The sequence below is a fragment of the Eschscholzia californica genome, unplaced genomic scaffold (assembly GCF_041429995.1).
Source record: "Eschscholzia californica isolate CP2 unplaced genomic scaffold, dmEscCali1.0.p SCAF_1, whole genome shotgun sequence".
NCBI lineage: Eukaryota > Viridiplantae > Streptophyta > Magnoliopsida > Ranunculales > Papaveraceae > Eschscholzia > Eschscholzia californica.
In genome coordinates this window covers 55667813-55683740 of record NW_028238198.1, presented here as the reverse complement: position 1 = coordinate 55683740, position 15928 = coordinate 55667813, and the positions used below count along the sequence as shown (strand labels likewise).

The window sequence follows — 15928 nt, the reverse complement described above, 5'->3', positions numbered from 1 at the left end:
TTCAAAATTACAAAGCGTAAATGATTTTTTGGGTAAGTCCGATAAAACGTAAATATGTTGTTAGAATTAAGAAAATGCTATGAGAATATGCAAAATATTTGCAAAAATATCTAATTACTTTTCATGTAAATTTTTTGAATAAAATAATATTGTAGAGAGAGAAACAACGGGACAAGATCTGAAAGATTTTTTTAAGAAAAAGATTGATATCCTACCTTCAAGAATAAGAACAACAAAATCATGCACGGTGCAACAATCTATCGCTAAAAAAAACGAGTATATGGTAAAAAAAATCTATTGAACATCATGTCCTTGTAGGTTTTCTCCAGGTGAAGACTAAAAAACGTAGATGATTTTTCTCTGCGATTTCTCTAGGTTTTTTCTTAGTGAATTGAAGCAGAGAGAGTTATAATAGATTTTCTTTGGGTCAAAAGATTATGAAAACATTCATTTAAAAGAAAAAGACAACTTCTTGTAGAGATAAAAACCTCTTATTAAGGAATTATTTTAATCTTTTAATCTAGGTAATTTTATTTAACCTCGATAGGTTAGGTAGCAATAGAAAGAAAAAGAGGTTAGACATGTAAATACTCCTAGTGGATTTATTTTCTATTTAGGGTCCGTTTGATACGCGAGAAAATATATGGGTAAGAAAACAGTTGTCTTTCCCATTAAAAAGAAAAAAGGATTCCTTATCTCAAAGTCAAATTTTAGGTGTTTGATAAGAAGTTGAGAAAGATAGTGTCTTTATACGAATGTTTATTAATTATATTTTATTTACTAATTAGGCCTTTAACCAATATATAAATGTTAGGTATTTAAGGAGTGCCTTTAGAATTTTAGGGGGTGCCTTTTGACAAATACTTATTAATTAGGTTTTATTTATTAATTGGGCCTTTAACCAATATATAAATGTTATGCATTTAAAGAGTGCCTTTAGAATAAGGAGTGCCTTTTGAATTTCAGCTTATTTATTAATTCAGTTTTATTTATTACTTGGACAGAGATGAACAGAAAGAGTTATGGTATAAGAGAAATAGAGAGAGAATGTTACGGGAGGAGGAGAGTTATGGGAGGAGGGAGAGTGTGAGAAATCAACTTTCAATCGATTTTCTTACCTACGGTGGCCAACCAAACAGCGAAAAACTGATTTTCTTGAGAAAACGACATTCTTACTCACATTTTCACACGGATCAAACGGACCTTTAGTATTATCTTTGTGTTCGAGATCCATTGATGACGTGGTTATGGACCTAAAATCCATCCCCTCTTAAATCAAAGTTAATTAAGGCAAGCATACTTTGACTTCACAAAAATGTAAGGCCTCATTTGGGAAAGCTTAAATTTTCCACAGCTGTTTCTATATGAGCGCTTTATTTGAAGCGCTTAAAAAAATTAATTTTAGTTGTTTGGTAATATATGTGGAAAGTGCTTTTTCATACGTAAAACTAGTTAAATACATTTGGTAACAATAAGCTGAATGTAGTTTTATCCAACCAATGATATATTGAACTAAATAAATAATGAAAATACATATTATCAAAAAAAAAATAATGATCACAGGTGTGAGATACCTTAATTCTTAGATTAATTTTCTAGTTTCTAATTTTTTTTTATTATGTTATGTTACATTAACATATCCAACAATAAAAAAAAAAAAGTGAATCTTTGTTTTGGAGTTACAGTCACGGATTATCGCAACGAACCCCATAGAGCTGGCATTTGTCTTTTTGTAAAAAAAATCAAATCTTTTTAAAAATCCAGCTCTTGAAAATTAGATCAAATTTTAAACTTAAATATTATATTTCGAACAAACAATTTATAGTTAGAAAAATGGAATCAAAATTTGAGTTATACATAACAAATTAAATTTTGATTAGGTTGGGGAACCAATATTGAAATTCAAAAAGTTAAATGCACTATTCAGTTTGTTCTAAAACATTACCTCATTCCTCTTTGCATATGGTAGAAGGACCCTATATAAAATATTATTTAAAAAATAGTCTACATAATTAAAAGAATTAGAAAAAGACAAATACTGTTGTATACTATGAAATTTAACCTACAAGTATAAAGGAGAAATAATGATTAGACTTTAGAGTAATGATGGAAAGAACAATGCCTCTTTAAAAGTTTTCAGTCTTCTAGACAATGAAAATAAAGAGTTTTAGTGAGAGAAAAAAAGAAGTCTAGAGAGATGTAGAGAAAGAGGGTAGGAAGTGACATTTTGCATTTTGAACCTAAGCAGAGAAAAATGTGAAGGGACCTTTTCAAACAAATTAGAGGGAAAATGGGTTCGAACACAGGTCGTGTGGGTGTGGCTTCTGCTTTTTGGCTAATAAAGTGCTTTTAGAGCTTTTAAAAAGCTGAAAATTATTTTGCCAAACATGACAAAATGTAAAAGCACTTAAAAATAAGTGAAAAGCGGCTTTTCCACAGCTTTTAAGCTATACCAAACGCGACCTAATACTCCTTCAGGTGTGGTTGTTCTGGTTGTTTCTTCCTTTCTCCTATAGTCAAGAATACCGCTGAGTTAAATCCAACGGCTGTAAAACTTAATTACAACAGCTCTTGAAACAGGTATCTCCAATCTCGGTTCTGAAATTGGAATCGATCTGGAGTAATCATGTCGATTCCTGTATCCACCATCAGATTAGGATTGTGGGTTCTTCTTTTTCTTTTGATCTCTTCCACCATCTCCATCTTAGCTAGGTCAGAAGTCGATCTCCGATTAGAAGCTAAGAAGAGACATATGAGGGATAAAGTCCGGAAAATGTTAGTAAATTCACCACTTCCTCGTTATTTTTTTGGGTTTTTTCTGAAATCTCATCATTGTTTCGTTTCATGGGTTTCTCCAATTTAGATTTTTTTAGAGATATGGGTTGTTCTTACTTTTTATGATCATGGTTTTTTTCTATTTTGTGCTTGTTTGTTCAACTGAATTATGTTTGATAGATTTTGTTTAGATTGAATATCATATTCTTTTTAGGTTAATTTTGAGGAAGTTTCTTACAATGGTGTTGTTTTTATGTTTTTATGTTTTTTAGGTTTTACCATGCTTATGACAATTACATGACTCATGCATTTCCGGTTAGTTCCTATACCCACAATAACTAGCATATAATTAAGTGATCATTCTTCTATATACTGATTCGTAGTTACTTTTTGCAATTAATTTTATGTATTCGATAGGTCATAATAGTCCCACGTGGACAAAGGATCATCTAATGATGAAGAACATTATGTTTAGGAGTTCTCTACTCATTGTCAATTGGTTTTAGGCTTGTCGCCCACAAACTTAATAGGATCAATTTCCGTCTGTTTCGCCATACTATGTAACTTCTTCTATTGTTTTGCAGCATGATGAGTTAAAACCTCTTACAAAATCATATACTGATTCCCTTAGTGAGTTGGGAAATTTGAAGGTATTGTTTTTTATGTGTGAAGTGTTCTTGTTAGATCTATAAACGTTAAGGATCATGAAAACTGTTTAGTTAACCTTCTCATGTCTCAATTTCAGCTCGAACACTTACCCCAGAATTACAATGGATCCGCCATGACACTTATCGAGTCATTGTCCAGGTATGGTGTGTGAAAATGATTTTTGGTTGTATACTTATATTTTCCATTTTCTTGTTTAGTTATTTGTTCTCAACCTCAAAGTCTTAACGCTTCTACCAAGATAATTTGACATCAATATAATGTCAACTTTCTCTAGTCTATTACCATAGAAAATTTAGTCTTGTCCCAAATGGGAGAGAAAAGAGTGACTATTGAATGTAGGATTCTCGACTGTCTTCCTTCTCTATAGTGGAATTCTAAATCTATAAAATAACTAGTTTCACATCAAGGAGACAATATCCGGGGCCTTGTTCCCCATCCTCCCAATCCTTCTCAAATATCCCCATCCTCCTCTAATATGTTCCAACTCCTAATAGCGGCGAAGTTAAATCATGTGGCTGATATGGTTTATCTACTCTTGATTTTTTTCCTTTGCAGTCTTGTTGTCATGGGTAACAACACAGAATTTGAAAGAGCAGTTCTTTGGCTTTCAGAGAATCTTACATTTGATATTGATGCAAGGATAAGTCTATTTGAGGTATTCTCAAAAACTTCATGTTAGTATTGCATTGATCTCGCTAAAATGGAGCGGGTATAACAGGCCATGTCATTTAAGGAATGGTATCTGTCACGAGCTTGAAGTATGAATTATTCTGATAGTTTTCCTTTTGCATTATCTCGATTTTGTAGTGCAACATAAGAGTTCTTGGAGGGCTTGTGTCTGCTCATATTCTTGCAACTGATTCTACTAGCAGGTTAGTTAAAGGAATATACAACAATGAATTGCTTGTTCTTGCTGAAGATTTAGGGCGACGTTTCTTACGTGCATTTGAAACTCCAACTGGATTGCCATATGCATGGATAAATCTTAAGGTACCACCCTATAAATGGAACAGATCAAACAATTTTTTTCTGTCATTGCCAAACTATGTTGTTATCAGCAAATTGATTTGAGACTCAAAAAGGTGTACTAGTTATTTCTTCTCTTTATCATTGAATAGCTGTACTTTTATTAACTTAAAGAGCATATAGCTCTGGACCAAGTGTCTTGAGTTGTTTATAATTTTGGAGTATAACCTCACCGTTGCTTGTTGGAAGTGATATAGCTTTTAAGAATAAACCAAAACAAGCATACATCTAGCAAGAAGCAAAGTTTTATCTAATGGGTGTTACCCATCACACAGGAGATAACACATCTGACAATTATTGTTAATTTTTTAGCTTATGGAAATAGTTATGTTAAGCAAGGAATGAAACGATAATGAAGCATAAAAATGATGTTTCTGACGAATTAACAGAATCTATTAGTTTGAGGGAGTATTAACTATTACACAGTTACTTCCGAGGGTAAACTGAATAACATTTGGCTATAACACCCAAAAGATAACATTCTTAATAATAATAGTTAAAAGTAAACAAACTATATTAGTTTGAGAAGCTATCCTCAGTTACACAGTTATATCAGGGGTGTTACTAAGATAAAATCAATTTAGACAGTTAAGCTAAGGCGTATATCATTCAAATAGATTTAAAAAACATTAAAAACATAACATAAAATCAAGAGATATCTATGAGAAATGAAGGTGAAAAAGATGAAGGAAGAGATATGTTTCTAGTATTAGTTTTTCCTAATTTTTTGCTAGCTTTCTATTATGTCGGTCAAATTTTCAATCATGTGGGTGCAAATTTTGAAATTTCCCTCATGTTGGTGGAAACTATGCAGAAAATAGTTGATTACTTGATTGTGTGATTTCATGCACCTAATTTAAATTTAGGAAATATTTCGCGAAATTTCAGTCAAATTCCGCAAAATTTCATTCCTTCACATTTTGTGCTTGGCTTGCTTATAAGAGGGGATTATTGACTTTATCATATAAACATTAAATTCTTTCTTGGACAGTACGGAGTTATGGAGAATGAAACAACTGAAACAAGCACATCAGGGTGTGGTAAGGAGATCCCCTCAAGACTTAAACATTGTAAATGCAGGGATAAATCAAAGATCTGTCCTGAAATTCGCTAATTTTTTGTTTTCCAAATATAGGTTCACTCATCCTCGAAATGGGAGCATTGTCACGATTAACAGGTGACTCTCGATTTGAATCCGCAGCTTTGCGTGCTCTTCGTAAGCTCTGGAGTATGCGAAGTCCTCTAAATCTTCTAGGTACAACACTAGATGTGGTCACAGGAGAATGGATTGAATATTCATCTGGCATTGGAGCTGGTATGTTAACCTAGTCATTTAGTGATGTTCATTCAGGAAAAAAGATTTAGTTTAAGCCATTACAGTGATGGAATGAAAACACAATATTATAAGTCGTTATATTTCTAGAAAGATGAAATTTGTCGAACATCTCACTTGTTTACTCGCAAAATAAGTTTTGTTTCTGATCTGATACCATTGCTACCTATTGTAGGAGTTGATTCTTTTTACGAGTATTTAATGAAAGCCCATATTCTTTTCGGAGCCCAGGAATTCTGGGACATGTTCCATCCTGCTTATCTCGCAGTGCAGAAATACTTCCGGCATGGTCCTTGGTAGTGCTCCAAGTTTTTCTTTTTTTCCAAGATCATTTTAGCTTTCTAGCTTTTTTCTTTGCTTTTGAACCGATTTCGAACTCTAAGGGTTACTAATATATCTATCATATAGGTACCATGAAGCAGATATGAGAACAGGAAAGGCAACCTACTGGCAACTTACAAGTCTTCAAGCTTTTTGGCCCGGTTTGCAGGCAAGAGAACCTAGAAACTTTTTTCTGTAATAATTCAAATTGTGTTGCAAATTTGCTTGAGCTTAATTCTTCAATTGTCCTAAAACAGGTTCTTGTTGGAGATGTGGCAGCTGCTAATTCCTCTCATCGTGAGTTTTTCCACGTGTGGAAGAAGTTTGGGGTGCTACCTGAAAGGTATGCACAGGTCGGTTGGGAAAAATTCTAAACTAGTTAGATTTTACGAATCATGTCATATACAAATATCTTTATTTTCTCATCCTCATGTTTTCTTTATGGTCTATGACCTAAGTTGTCCAATCCTGTTAACTTCTAAAGTTGATTTTACTCTAATTGGTGGTTTGCAATATAGGTACTTGCTGGACCGTGATATGTTGCATCCTACAGAGAAATATTATCCTTTACGCCCTGAATTAGCGGAGTCCACATATTACCTTTATCAAGCAACCAAAGGTCTGGTAATTTTGTTTGGTTCATAGTTTGACGAGTAAAGTGCGTCCTTTCGCCCTAAAAACAAGAAAAAATAATAGTCACAACTCGGACTGCTATGACTTGTACAAGAGACCTAAAACCTATGTATCATGGATACCGATACAGGTAGCGGTATTTGACACTGGCACCAGGTGTCAGATACAAATGAGTAATACGAGATACTGAGTTAGATATATTTTCTTGCCTTAGTTATTAGGGTCCTCTGTTTGTTGTTACATAGATTTCCTTCGGGATTAACCGTTGATGGGGTATATCAGAAGGTTGTTAACCTAGAGGTGTATTTTATGATTCAGAAGGCAAACATGAGGTACATCGTACATACGAATCTCACATGTACCCAAAATGGATATTAGTATTACCTAACTAGGTTAAGATACTAACATTTTCAGCAAAAAAAGGTTAAAATACTAAAATGGGTATTAATATTACCTAGCATAAAGCTCATCTTGTATAGATCATTTTACTGTCTTCGACATTCTAGCTTTGGCTCACTGTCTGAATTGTTTGCATACCCAGATCCTTGGTACGTGGATGTGGGGGAATCGATTGTGAATTCTCTTAATGCATACACCAAAGTGGAAGGTGGCTTTGCAAGTGTTAAAGACGTGACAACTATGAAGCTGGAAGATCATCAGCATAGTTTCTTTCTTGCTGAAACGTGAGCTTTCTCTTTCAATCTTTTGAGAAAGAGGGAGACACAGAGAGAGAGAGAGAGAGAGAGAGAGAGACTAGTGCTGCCTTTTATTATCCATGAAGCTTCACTGGTACATAATCACCGTCTTTTTATTTCTGCAGGTGCAAATATCTTTACCTTCTGTTTGATGATTCATTTCTTGTCGGTAAAAACTATATCTTTACAACCGAAGGGCATCTTCTTCCAATATTAAGTGATTGGCACGAAAAACTTCCAGAGGCCTACACTTCGGTGAACTGGACTTCAGTTAAGGTCTATCTTCAACCCTTCAATTATTAATTTGTCTCTCAACATCCCTTTCATTTGACATTATCTTTTCTCTTTCATCAGACCGTCTAAACTATCAAATAGACCGAAGAAACTAACAGATTTTTCTCACGTAGGGCGCAAACTACCCATCAAACCGCGCGAGTTCAATGTCATTGCAAGTCTGTCCAGATACTACTCCAATAAACTCCAGGGGAAGACTTGATAGTAATCGTGTTGAGAGTGCTTGCCATATACCCGATATCCGTACTAACCACCGATGTATGAATGACGAAGAATGTGGAACCGACTCTCTCTCTTGTAGGAAAAGAACATGCAGCATCGCTGGTTACTGTGGATTGTGGCTACTCATAGGTTGATTATCTGTCAATAAATTTCTGACCGAAGCACTATAACAAAGCATTCTTTTTCCAGCAAAGAATAAATTAAAGACAGTCGAGAACGATTAGGGAACTGAAGCTTACAGTAAGTGGTTATGTAATCTAGTTACTGAGAACAAATAGAGCATTTTATATACAAATTATACAGGTTGCCCTTTGTACAATTTCATCTGATTTTCAGCAATCAACATAATTACGGAGTATATTAACTTATTTCAAACTTATAAGCAGTTTCATGCCCTAAGCAGCAGAGCATTATGTGTAGTAAAATTTTATGGTCTTTGAAGAATTGTGTGCACAAAAGATATATCTGCAGATTTTCGTATTGTACATTTATACCCTCTGAAGTGATTGTAACTGGCTGAAAGATTTATTAAACTATCTAATACGAAAAAAAAAATGTCTGTGCTTGTAGACTTGTCCAATTGATCCAGACTCAGAAACTAACATATGTAGAGAGTGAACTTTCCCATACACTAACTAGAATTGGGTATAAATGTACAATACGCCCAAAATTGGCCCAACAATAAGAACCCAGCTCGCGTGAGATGAACAATACGGGGCAGGTCCATTGCGTCAGGCCTCTTAAACGAAAAACGTGAACGACCTTGGTTATTTAAGTATTTACGGAAATGCCATGCAAAGATGGCCGTGAAATTTTGGAGATCTTTTTAGAAACTTTGACGTCCCCTCAGTTTTGAAAAGACCTGTTGAGGCAACGGTCACGTCTTCATTAATTACTACCCACGCCGCTCAGATTTTTCCAAAACAAGTTTGCCTTCTCGACGAAGATGGTGACTTTCCCAATCATCTTCCACATTTTTCCGTCTCTTTCTCTAGAAATCAGTTCAAAAGCAGTTCTTCTTATTCGCCTTCTGCATTTCACTCAAACAAACCTCCATCGAAAAGCTACTCTTGAAGAAAAGAATTGAAACAGTAAGTTTTTCATTCTCTCCCCAATATTACACAAAAAACCTAAATCTAAAAATCTTTCTCTTACAACTTCCCTTTGTCGCTGCAGGTGGTGAAGAAAAATTTACCTAGAAAGACTTCTTCATTAACTATCAATGAATAACCAGTATCAACCAGATCCAAAACTTTGAAGCAAGCAAAAAAAAACGAAAGAACAGGCTGCCACAAGGACAAACCCTAGAAAAAAGAAGGTAAAAAACATTTCTTTCAAACACATGATTTATTTTGAAGTTCATAATATTTTAGGGTACAATTTCGGTTCATTTTCCTCTAGGGTTTCACCAAGCATTTTCGCCCTTTGTTAACAACATACCTCTTATTCTTTCATTATCTTCCACGGTTGTGCCTTTGAGTGCTGCAAAGTTTTTTCCGGACTTTTGTTCCCAGTGTCATAAATTTAAAAATGTAAATTCTTCTATGTGTCGTGCAAAATCTGTCTTGATTATTACTGCATTTTACAACATTTCAAATGTATGTCCAAACGATTGGATGATGATTTTCTAATGTCAAACATAATAAGATCAAATGTAAATGGTTAACAGTATGAATGTTCGTCCTTCTCCACCCAACTGTGGATTTACTCACTTAACTGGACATTTTTTGTTATGCCGTACGCAATATAATTTCATGTACACGGTCAAGTGGCATGTAAATTTTTTAATTCCCAAACAATAAAAGAAAAAAGAATCTTGTTCTGTAATGGATTGCACAATATAATTTCACTTCCATATCAATGATACAGTTTACTAACAACTAAAATATCCCCAGGTGGTTCAGCCAGAGACAAGTGTCGAAGTGAGGCCCTCCAAAGGAAAGTGAATGTAACAAAGAAAACAGAGGAGTCGAGCAAGAAAAAGCAAGGGAAGGAAACCAATGAAACAAATGTATGTCCATCCTTCTCCACCCAACTATGCTTTAACTCAGTTTTTATTATGATGTACACAATATAATTTAGTGTACTATTATACTTGCACGGGGAATCGAAATTTACCAATCAATTTATTCTCCACAGCAAGCCCCTGCGAAGACAAGGAAGAAAGTCGACAAGACAAAAGGTAAAAGAAAGGCAAGAGAACAAGGAGGGGGGCCCAACAGAAAAAAGAAAGCTAGCGCATCCAAAGCTCCCGATAAAACAAGTGCCTCTGAAGCTTCTGAGTTCAAGAACAGACCTATTGATCTTAAAGGAAAACTATCAGAGGTGTATAAGTACTCCCTCCGTAAGACCTGGGAGCAGCTGAAGGTTCCTTATGCGAAAATGACGAGGAAGCAAAAGGAGTTGCTGGATGAGACTCTATTCAGATAATTGATTAGAGCTTTCATTGAGGATAAAGTTGTAGGGTTCTGTATGTATCTAATACACATAATCATTGAGGATAAAGTTGTAGGGTTTTGCACTTTTCTGGATTCCTTTTCCGAGCCCGATTCTTTCTATCTTTTGGCACTATCAGGTTGGATCATATCCATCTATATGCAAGCTCTCATGAATCAACTCTCTTCAATCAAGCTATCACTCTTTGGTGTAACCCATTGTAGGATTCGGTCTGTGTTAGCCCCGGATTACTGAAGTGATCCGACGATCGTAAGCGTCTTCTAGCTAAGCATTACGGTCCCTAATTGGACCGGACTAGATGATCTTCCGGTTAAAGTCCTCGTTATCCCAACTGACGAATTATACGCATTGCGATCTTGGTCGAATGACACTCCTTCGGAAGGACATCTCCTTCAGACCGAAGGACTATATCCTTAGTAGACGTGGACAACCTCAGTCGTCCAAACAAAGCTATTTTTGAACTATTGTGCCTCTGCAATAGCTCCATAAAGGGTTTTTTTTTCATTGGCGGGGAAACAGGTTCAGCTGACCCTGAAGTTGTTGCCCTAATACTGGGCATGCCAATGGAAGGGGAAGTTGAAGATGTTTTCCCCAAGTCAAAGGTATTAAAGCAACCACAAATTGACTTTTGTCTGAAATATTTCGGAGGCGTACCAGGTTATGTGACCTGTCACTAAATATCCGAAGCTCTGAGAACAACTATTGAAATTTGGTTGATATGGATGTCGTAAGGCTTGTAATCTTATCAGTGGCTGCTAATGTTTCGTTCGCTTCGACAACTAGGTATTCTGTTCTGCAGAAGAGAAGGAATGAACCAGTGTTCCAGTATACTGTTTGTTTTGAAAGAATTTTCAAGATAACCGTAAAAGATTTACGATCTTCAAAAGGAATATTCATCATCTTTAAATGTAATTATGGAATAGTTCCAGACATTTCATTTATCAAAAATATTCTAGTTAACTATTTTTTAAAGGAACATTCATCATCTTTAAGAGGCTAACTGTTTTGTTAGAAGAATAATCATCATTTTTAAGAAACATTACATGATATTCATCATATTTAAGAAGATGAGTTGAAGAAACATTAAATGCTATCATTCAAGGCAAAAAAATGAGTTTAAGAGTCTAACTGTTATTGTTTAAGTATCATTCATGGCAGAAGAAATATTAAATGATAGCATTCAAGGCAAGAAGATGAGTTTTATAGCCTAAAATACACTGACCTAATAACCCAAAAAACAGAAAACCTTACTCAATAGCTGATGATCCTTTGATGTATAAATGGAAGAAGAAAGAGTTCAAAACATAAAAGGGCGGGAAGGAAATTTTCAACCAAATATTTCAGCCGAAAATTTGAGTTCAAAACAGGAGACAGATCTTTGGTTGTAGAGAAGAAAAAGAAGAACTAATCAGGAGAGAATTGGGCGACAAGATTTGGAAGGAAATCGATTTTAGAAGATTTCCTCCTCAAGATAACTCCCTCATTTAATGGAGGCATTTAATGTTAAGCTTCAATCAGTCAGATAATTAAGGGAGGTGAAGGAATAGTCAGCTAATGTACCAGGTAGGGGCAAAAACGGAAGGAAAAACGAAAAAGAGAGGGAATTGTCAGGTGATTCCGACATTTTGGACTTCTTCCTCAATTTCGATTTGGGTTGGAAGCTTATTTACTCCCCGTTTTTTGGGCCTTTGAGTCACTTTTCGTAAATATATGTGAGTCAAAAAAATCAATGTTTGTCAAACTGCAAGTACACCATTTAGGTCTGCGACAAAAATAAGGAGGTTGGTTGGATAATAAACACAAAATTGTTAAAACATGCAAAAAATTCATATATGAGTCAAAAAAATCAATGTTTGTCAAACTGTTGGTACACCATTTAGGTCTGCGACAAAAATAAGGAGGTTGGTTTGATAATAAACACAAATTTGTTAAAACATGCAAAGAAATTACACTAGTAGTAAAAGAACAAAGAATAGTGTCTGTACCCCATCATTTTTCCCTTAGCCCACCTCTTTTTTTATTGGCAATCTCTGTGGACATTTGCTCTTAGCCCACTCCTCTCTCGGCACTTCCCCAGAGTATCCGATTGCGCCAATTTGTGTGCTTTACCTAGAGTGTGTTAAAAAACCTTATACCAATGGAGAGTGTTGATTGATAAGATAAATTAGCTTATCAAATGATGAAGTAATGTCTACCTAAATATAAGGTGAATATAGTGTAGTTACTTGTACGAGTAGTATGACTCTAGTAAACAAGTCAAGTATAGTTTTTTTTTGTTATGAGATAAGTCAAGTATAGTTGGTGATTGTGAAATGTGAGTGATTAATGAGAGAGGAAATAAATGAAGTTGTCATTGAAAGCAGGATGGCAGAAGTTAGGTGAATGATGTGTTGGAGTTGGGGATTCGTATCTGGAACCCAAAACAAGGAAACACCTCAGCACCAGCTATTAAGGTGCCCATCCTATAAGAACCCCACGTAGGCCATATGACAGCTACTGAAAAGAGAGAGAGAGAGAGAGATTCTTCTTGCTGGTCTGGCATAGGCTCTGTTCTCCACTACAAGAGAATTCCCCCCACCTCGGAGGCCGATGGTTTTGTTATTTTGTTGTGTGAATTTAAATAGTCTGAATTACGTCTATATTAATATGTTTTGTTTTTTAATCTAAATCTATTATATAAAACAGAAGGGAAAACGATGACTGGGACAAACATCCTTTCTTAATTATGCATATTTTCTAGAAGCCCTTCTCAAAATTTAAAATGTAGTCCTTCGTAGAAATATAGTTACCTATTAAAAAAATATAGTTACCTATTTAAAAAACAATAATCCTTTCCTTCTTAGAAATAAAATAACTAATTTAAGTAAATCTATTATATAAAACAGAAGAGAAAACGATGACCGGGACAAACATCCTTTTTTAATAAAGGATATTGTCTAGAAGCCCTTCAAAATTTAAAATATAGTCCTTCGTAGAAATAAAGTTACCTATTTAAAAAACAATAATCGTTTCCTTCTTAGAAATTAAAATAACTAATTTAAGAAATAAAGAAACAAAATAAATTTCGAGCGTTAAAAAAAGAAATTGAAATCTCTCTCTCTCAATAGAATAATAACTAATTTAAGAGAAAAGAAACAAAAAATTAATACAAAAAAAATAATAACTGATAAAAATCTCTCTCTCTCAATAAAATATAACAATAAATTTCGTAACATTTAATTAATACAAGTGTTCGTGCCGTAGGGCACGGGATATACACTAGTAGTCTAAATTAGAGTTATGTTAGTTAGGGATATTTTATGGTCTTTTAAAGACTTTCACATTTATTTTTGGTCAGACTCCAAATGAACCATACTAGGTCTAAGTGGGGGTCTATCAAACCATTGAAATGCATGAAGCAGATAAATAATGAACAATTTGAGAGTAGATATGAGTTAACCGATCAAGAGCTTTAGACATTTACAACTGTTCTACTTAATTTTTTTTTCTGGTCGATGGAAATGATTTAGAGTTATAATGAGTTTAGTGGGCAAGTACAAATGACTAGGAGTGAAACCCAAAGTATTTGTTTTGGTGGACAATTTTTAGGGAAAAGTAGAAGCTAAAGTAATACTATTAAGTACCAGTGACCTTTTTTTTCTAAGGATATATGGACCAGTGATTTAATTGAGAATTTAGAGTTCCATGCCAAGCTTTAGTTTCTTTTTTTTTTAACAAGAATGTGAAGCTTTAGTTGAACTATGTAAATGGTAACAATTTTTTACACATACAATGTAAGCAAAATTTGTGACTTATTTAAGGAGTAATCTATTTCCAAATCTTAATAAACAGAAATGGGCAGATAGGAGTAAGGACAGTGAATATTGAACACCAAACCTCATAATCACTAGGTTTAGAGCATACCAACTGCCCTATACCTTATTGGTTGATCATAAGTAAAAGAAAAATTCTCTTCATCCCTCCATTTTGATCATTCCCTTAGCCCTTTGCTAATCTGACGGCTAATCTGACGACATATCACTTGAGTGTGGAGTAATTGGAGAGAGACTGGTGAGAAAATATACTCCAATGATATATCGCTACATCAACGGAGGACTGGAAGAGAAACTAAAATGGAAGGATGAATAGAATATTTGTAGGCCAGCGCTTTGGGGAAAGCTAAATATTTTCCGGGGTGTGAAATTTTGAAGGGAATATGTAGAATTTTAAAAATTTTCCGGAAAAATAATTTTTAAGGGAAAAAAACACTCCACCTCACCTCTCTCTCTCCACCTCATCTTCTCTCTCCCCACCACTCTCTCTTCTCCGACAGGTCGCCGGCCGGAAAATTTTCCGGCCGGCGACCATTAAAGAAAAAAAAATTTCACTCTCTCTCTCTCTCTAGAAACTCGGGCGAAGGGGTTTCCCTTCGCCGGAGTTCCGGTCTGTTGAAGAACAGACCGGAATCAGTCTGTTGAAGAACAAACTTGTTCTGGTCTGTTGAAGAACATACCGGAACTCCGGCGAAGGGAAACCCCTTCGCCGGAGTTTCTAGAGAGAGAAAGAGTGAAAATATTTTTTTTTTAATGGTCGCCGGCCGGAAAATTTTCCGACCGGCGACCTGTCGGAGAAGAGAGAGAGTGGTGGGGAGAGAGAAGATGAGGTGGAGAGAGAGAGAGAGATGAGGTGGAGGAGCTATTTTGCTTTATTGTCAAACAAAATTGACCAATTTTTTACCAAGTCTTCACACCCCCGAAACTATTTTGCTTTCCCCAAAGCGCTTGACTATTTGTAAGTATAAGTGTACTAGCAGATTGTTACTTGCAAAAAAGGAAATGGGTGGAGGAGTGTCAAATGCACCACCTTAGGGTTTGATGAGTTCAATAAGTTTTTATTTTTTTGTTGAGAAAATGAGTTCAATAAGTTGTGCACTTGTGCCCCATTTCTTTTTTTTGTTGAACACTTGTGCCCCATTTGTTGACACGATTCTTTTGGGTTTCTCCCGTACCAGTAGTTCATTTTCTGCAATGAAATTCAACCTAATCCAACCCAATCATTATTATGATCGTCAGGATTCTCATCTCTCCAACCTTCAACCAATTTCGTCCAGATATGCCACCCTCCATTATTACAAATTATTATCAAACCTACCTGAAAACCTATCAATTCTGCCATTGCTATATCCTCACAACACAATAATGTATAGCCTTCCGACGTAATTGTGGTTTATTTGTCTTTTTATAACCTAGAATCCACAAAAACAAAAAAGTAGGTAATAAAATGACATGGCATATAACGACGATAATGGTTTTCAAAGATGGGCCATGGCAAAAAAAAATCCAAAATAAAAATAAATTGGATTTAAGGTCTAAATTTAGAATAAAAAATATAAACAAAAATCATTTTTTTCGAATATTTAATTTTGTTTCGTATTATATACAAATGTATCAGTAATGTGTTGATTGTTTATTGAATGTTTAAATATGTGTAAGAATAAGTTTGTTGTTTACACAACACAAACCAA

At 34.8% G+C, this 15928-nt stretch overlaps 1 protein-coding gene and 1 long non-coding RNA gene across 4 annotated transcripts; both read left to right on the top strand.

The window, feature by feature from the left end:
* Window positions 1-2464: 2464 nt before the first annotated feature.
* Window positions 2465-8326, top strand: LOC147567718 (Glycosyl hydrolase family 47 protein). Of its 3 annotated transcripts, none has more exons than XR_015230835.1 (15): window positions 2465-2775; window positions 3048-3090; window positions 3360-3425; window positions 3521-3582; window positions 4000-4099; window positions 4252-4434; window positions 5462-5510; window positions 5606-5785; window positions 5979-6099; window positions 6212-6293; window positions 6382-6477; window positions 6643-6743; window positions 7299-7440; window positions 7578-7728; window positions 7860-8326. XR_015230835.1 is itself a non-coding variant. In XM_086654315.1 (15 exons), exons 1-15 carry the CDS (start codon window positions 2627-2629, stop codon window positions 8100-8102), a joined length of 1758 nt encoding a protein of 585 aa, XP_086510441.1. In that variant the 5' UTR covers window positions 2465-2626; the 3' UTR covers window positions 8103-8326. The 3 variants fall into 3 exon arrangements, 2 of the variants coding, with proteins under 2 accessions (XP_086510441.1, XP_086510442.1); XM_086654315.1 differs by having other exon boundaries at window positions 6382-6467; XM_086654316.1 differs by lacking the exon at window positions 3048-3090 and having other exon boundaries at window positions 2498-2775; window positions 6382-6467.
* Window positions 8327-8952: 626 nt separating this feature from the next.
* On the top strand, window positions 8953-10559 carry LOC147567717 (uncharacterized). The gene is made up of 3 exons (XR_015230834.1): window positions 8953-9286; window positions 9864-9979; window positions 10108-10559. It is a non-coding gene; the product is annotated as an uncharacterized LOC147567717 (long non-coding RNA).
* The last annotated feature ends 5369 nt before the right edge of the window (window positions 10560-15928 follow it).

Bases quoted from the DNA above. Each gene is read 5' to 3' on its own strand.
- LOC147567718 (XM_086654315.1), top strand. From the start codon at position 2,627: ATGTCGATTCCTGTATCCACCATCAGATTAGGATTGTGGGTTCTTCTT. The intron at 3,583-3,999 runs GTATGGTGTGTG...TTTCCTTTGCAG, and splicing joins CTTATCGAGTCATTGTCCAG to TCTTGTTGTCATGGGTAACA. The intron at 6,468-6,642 runs GTATGCACAGGT...TTTGCAATATAG, and splicing joins TTTGGGGTGCTACCTGAAAG to GTACTTGCTGGACCGTGATA.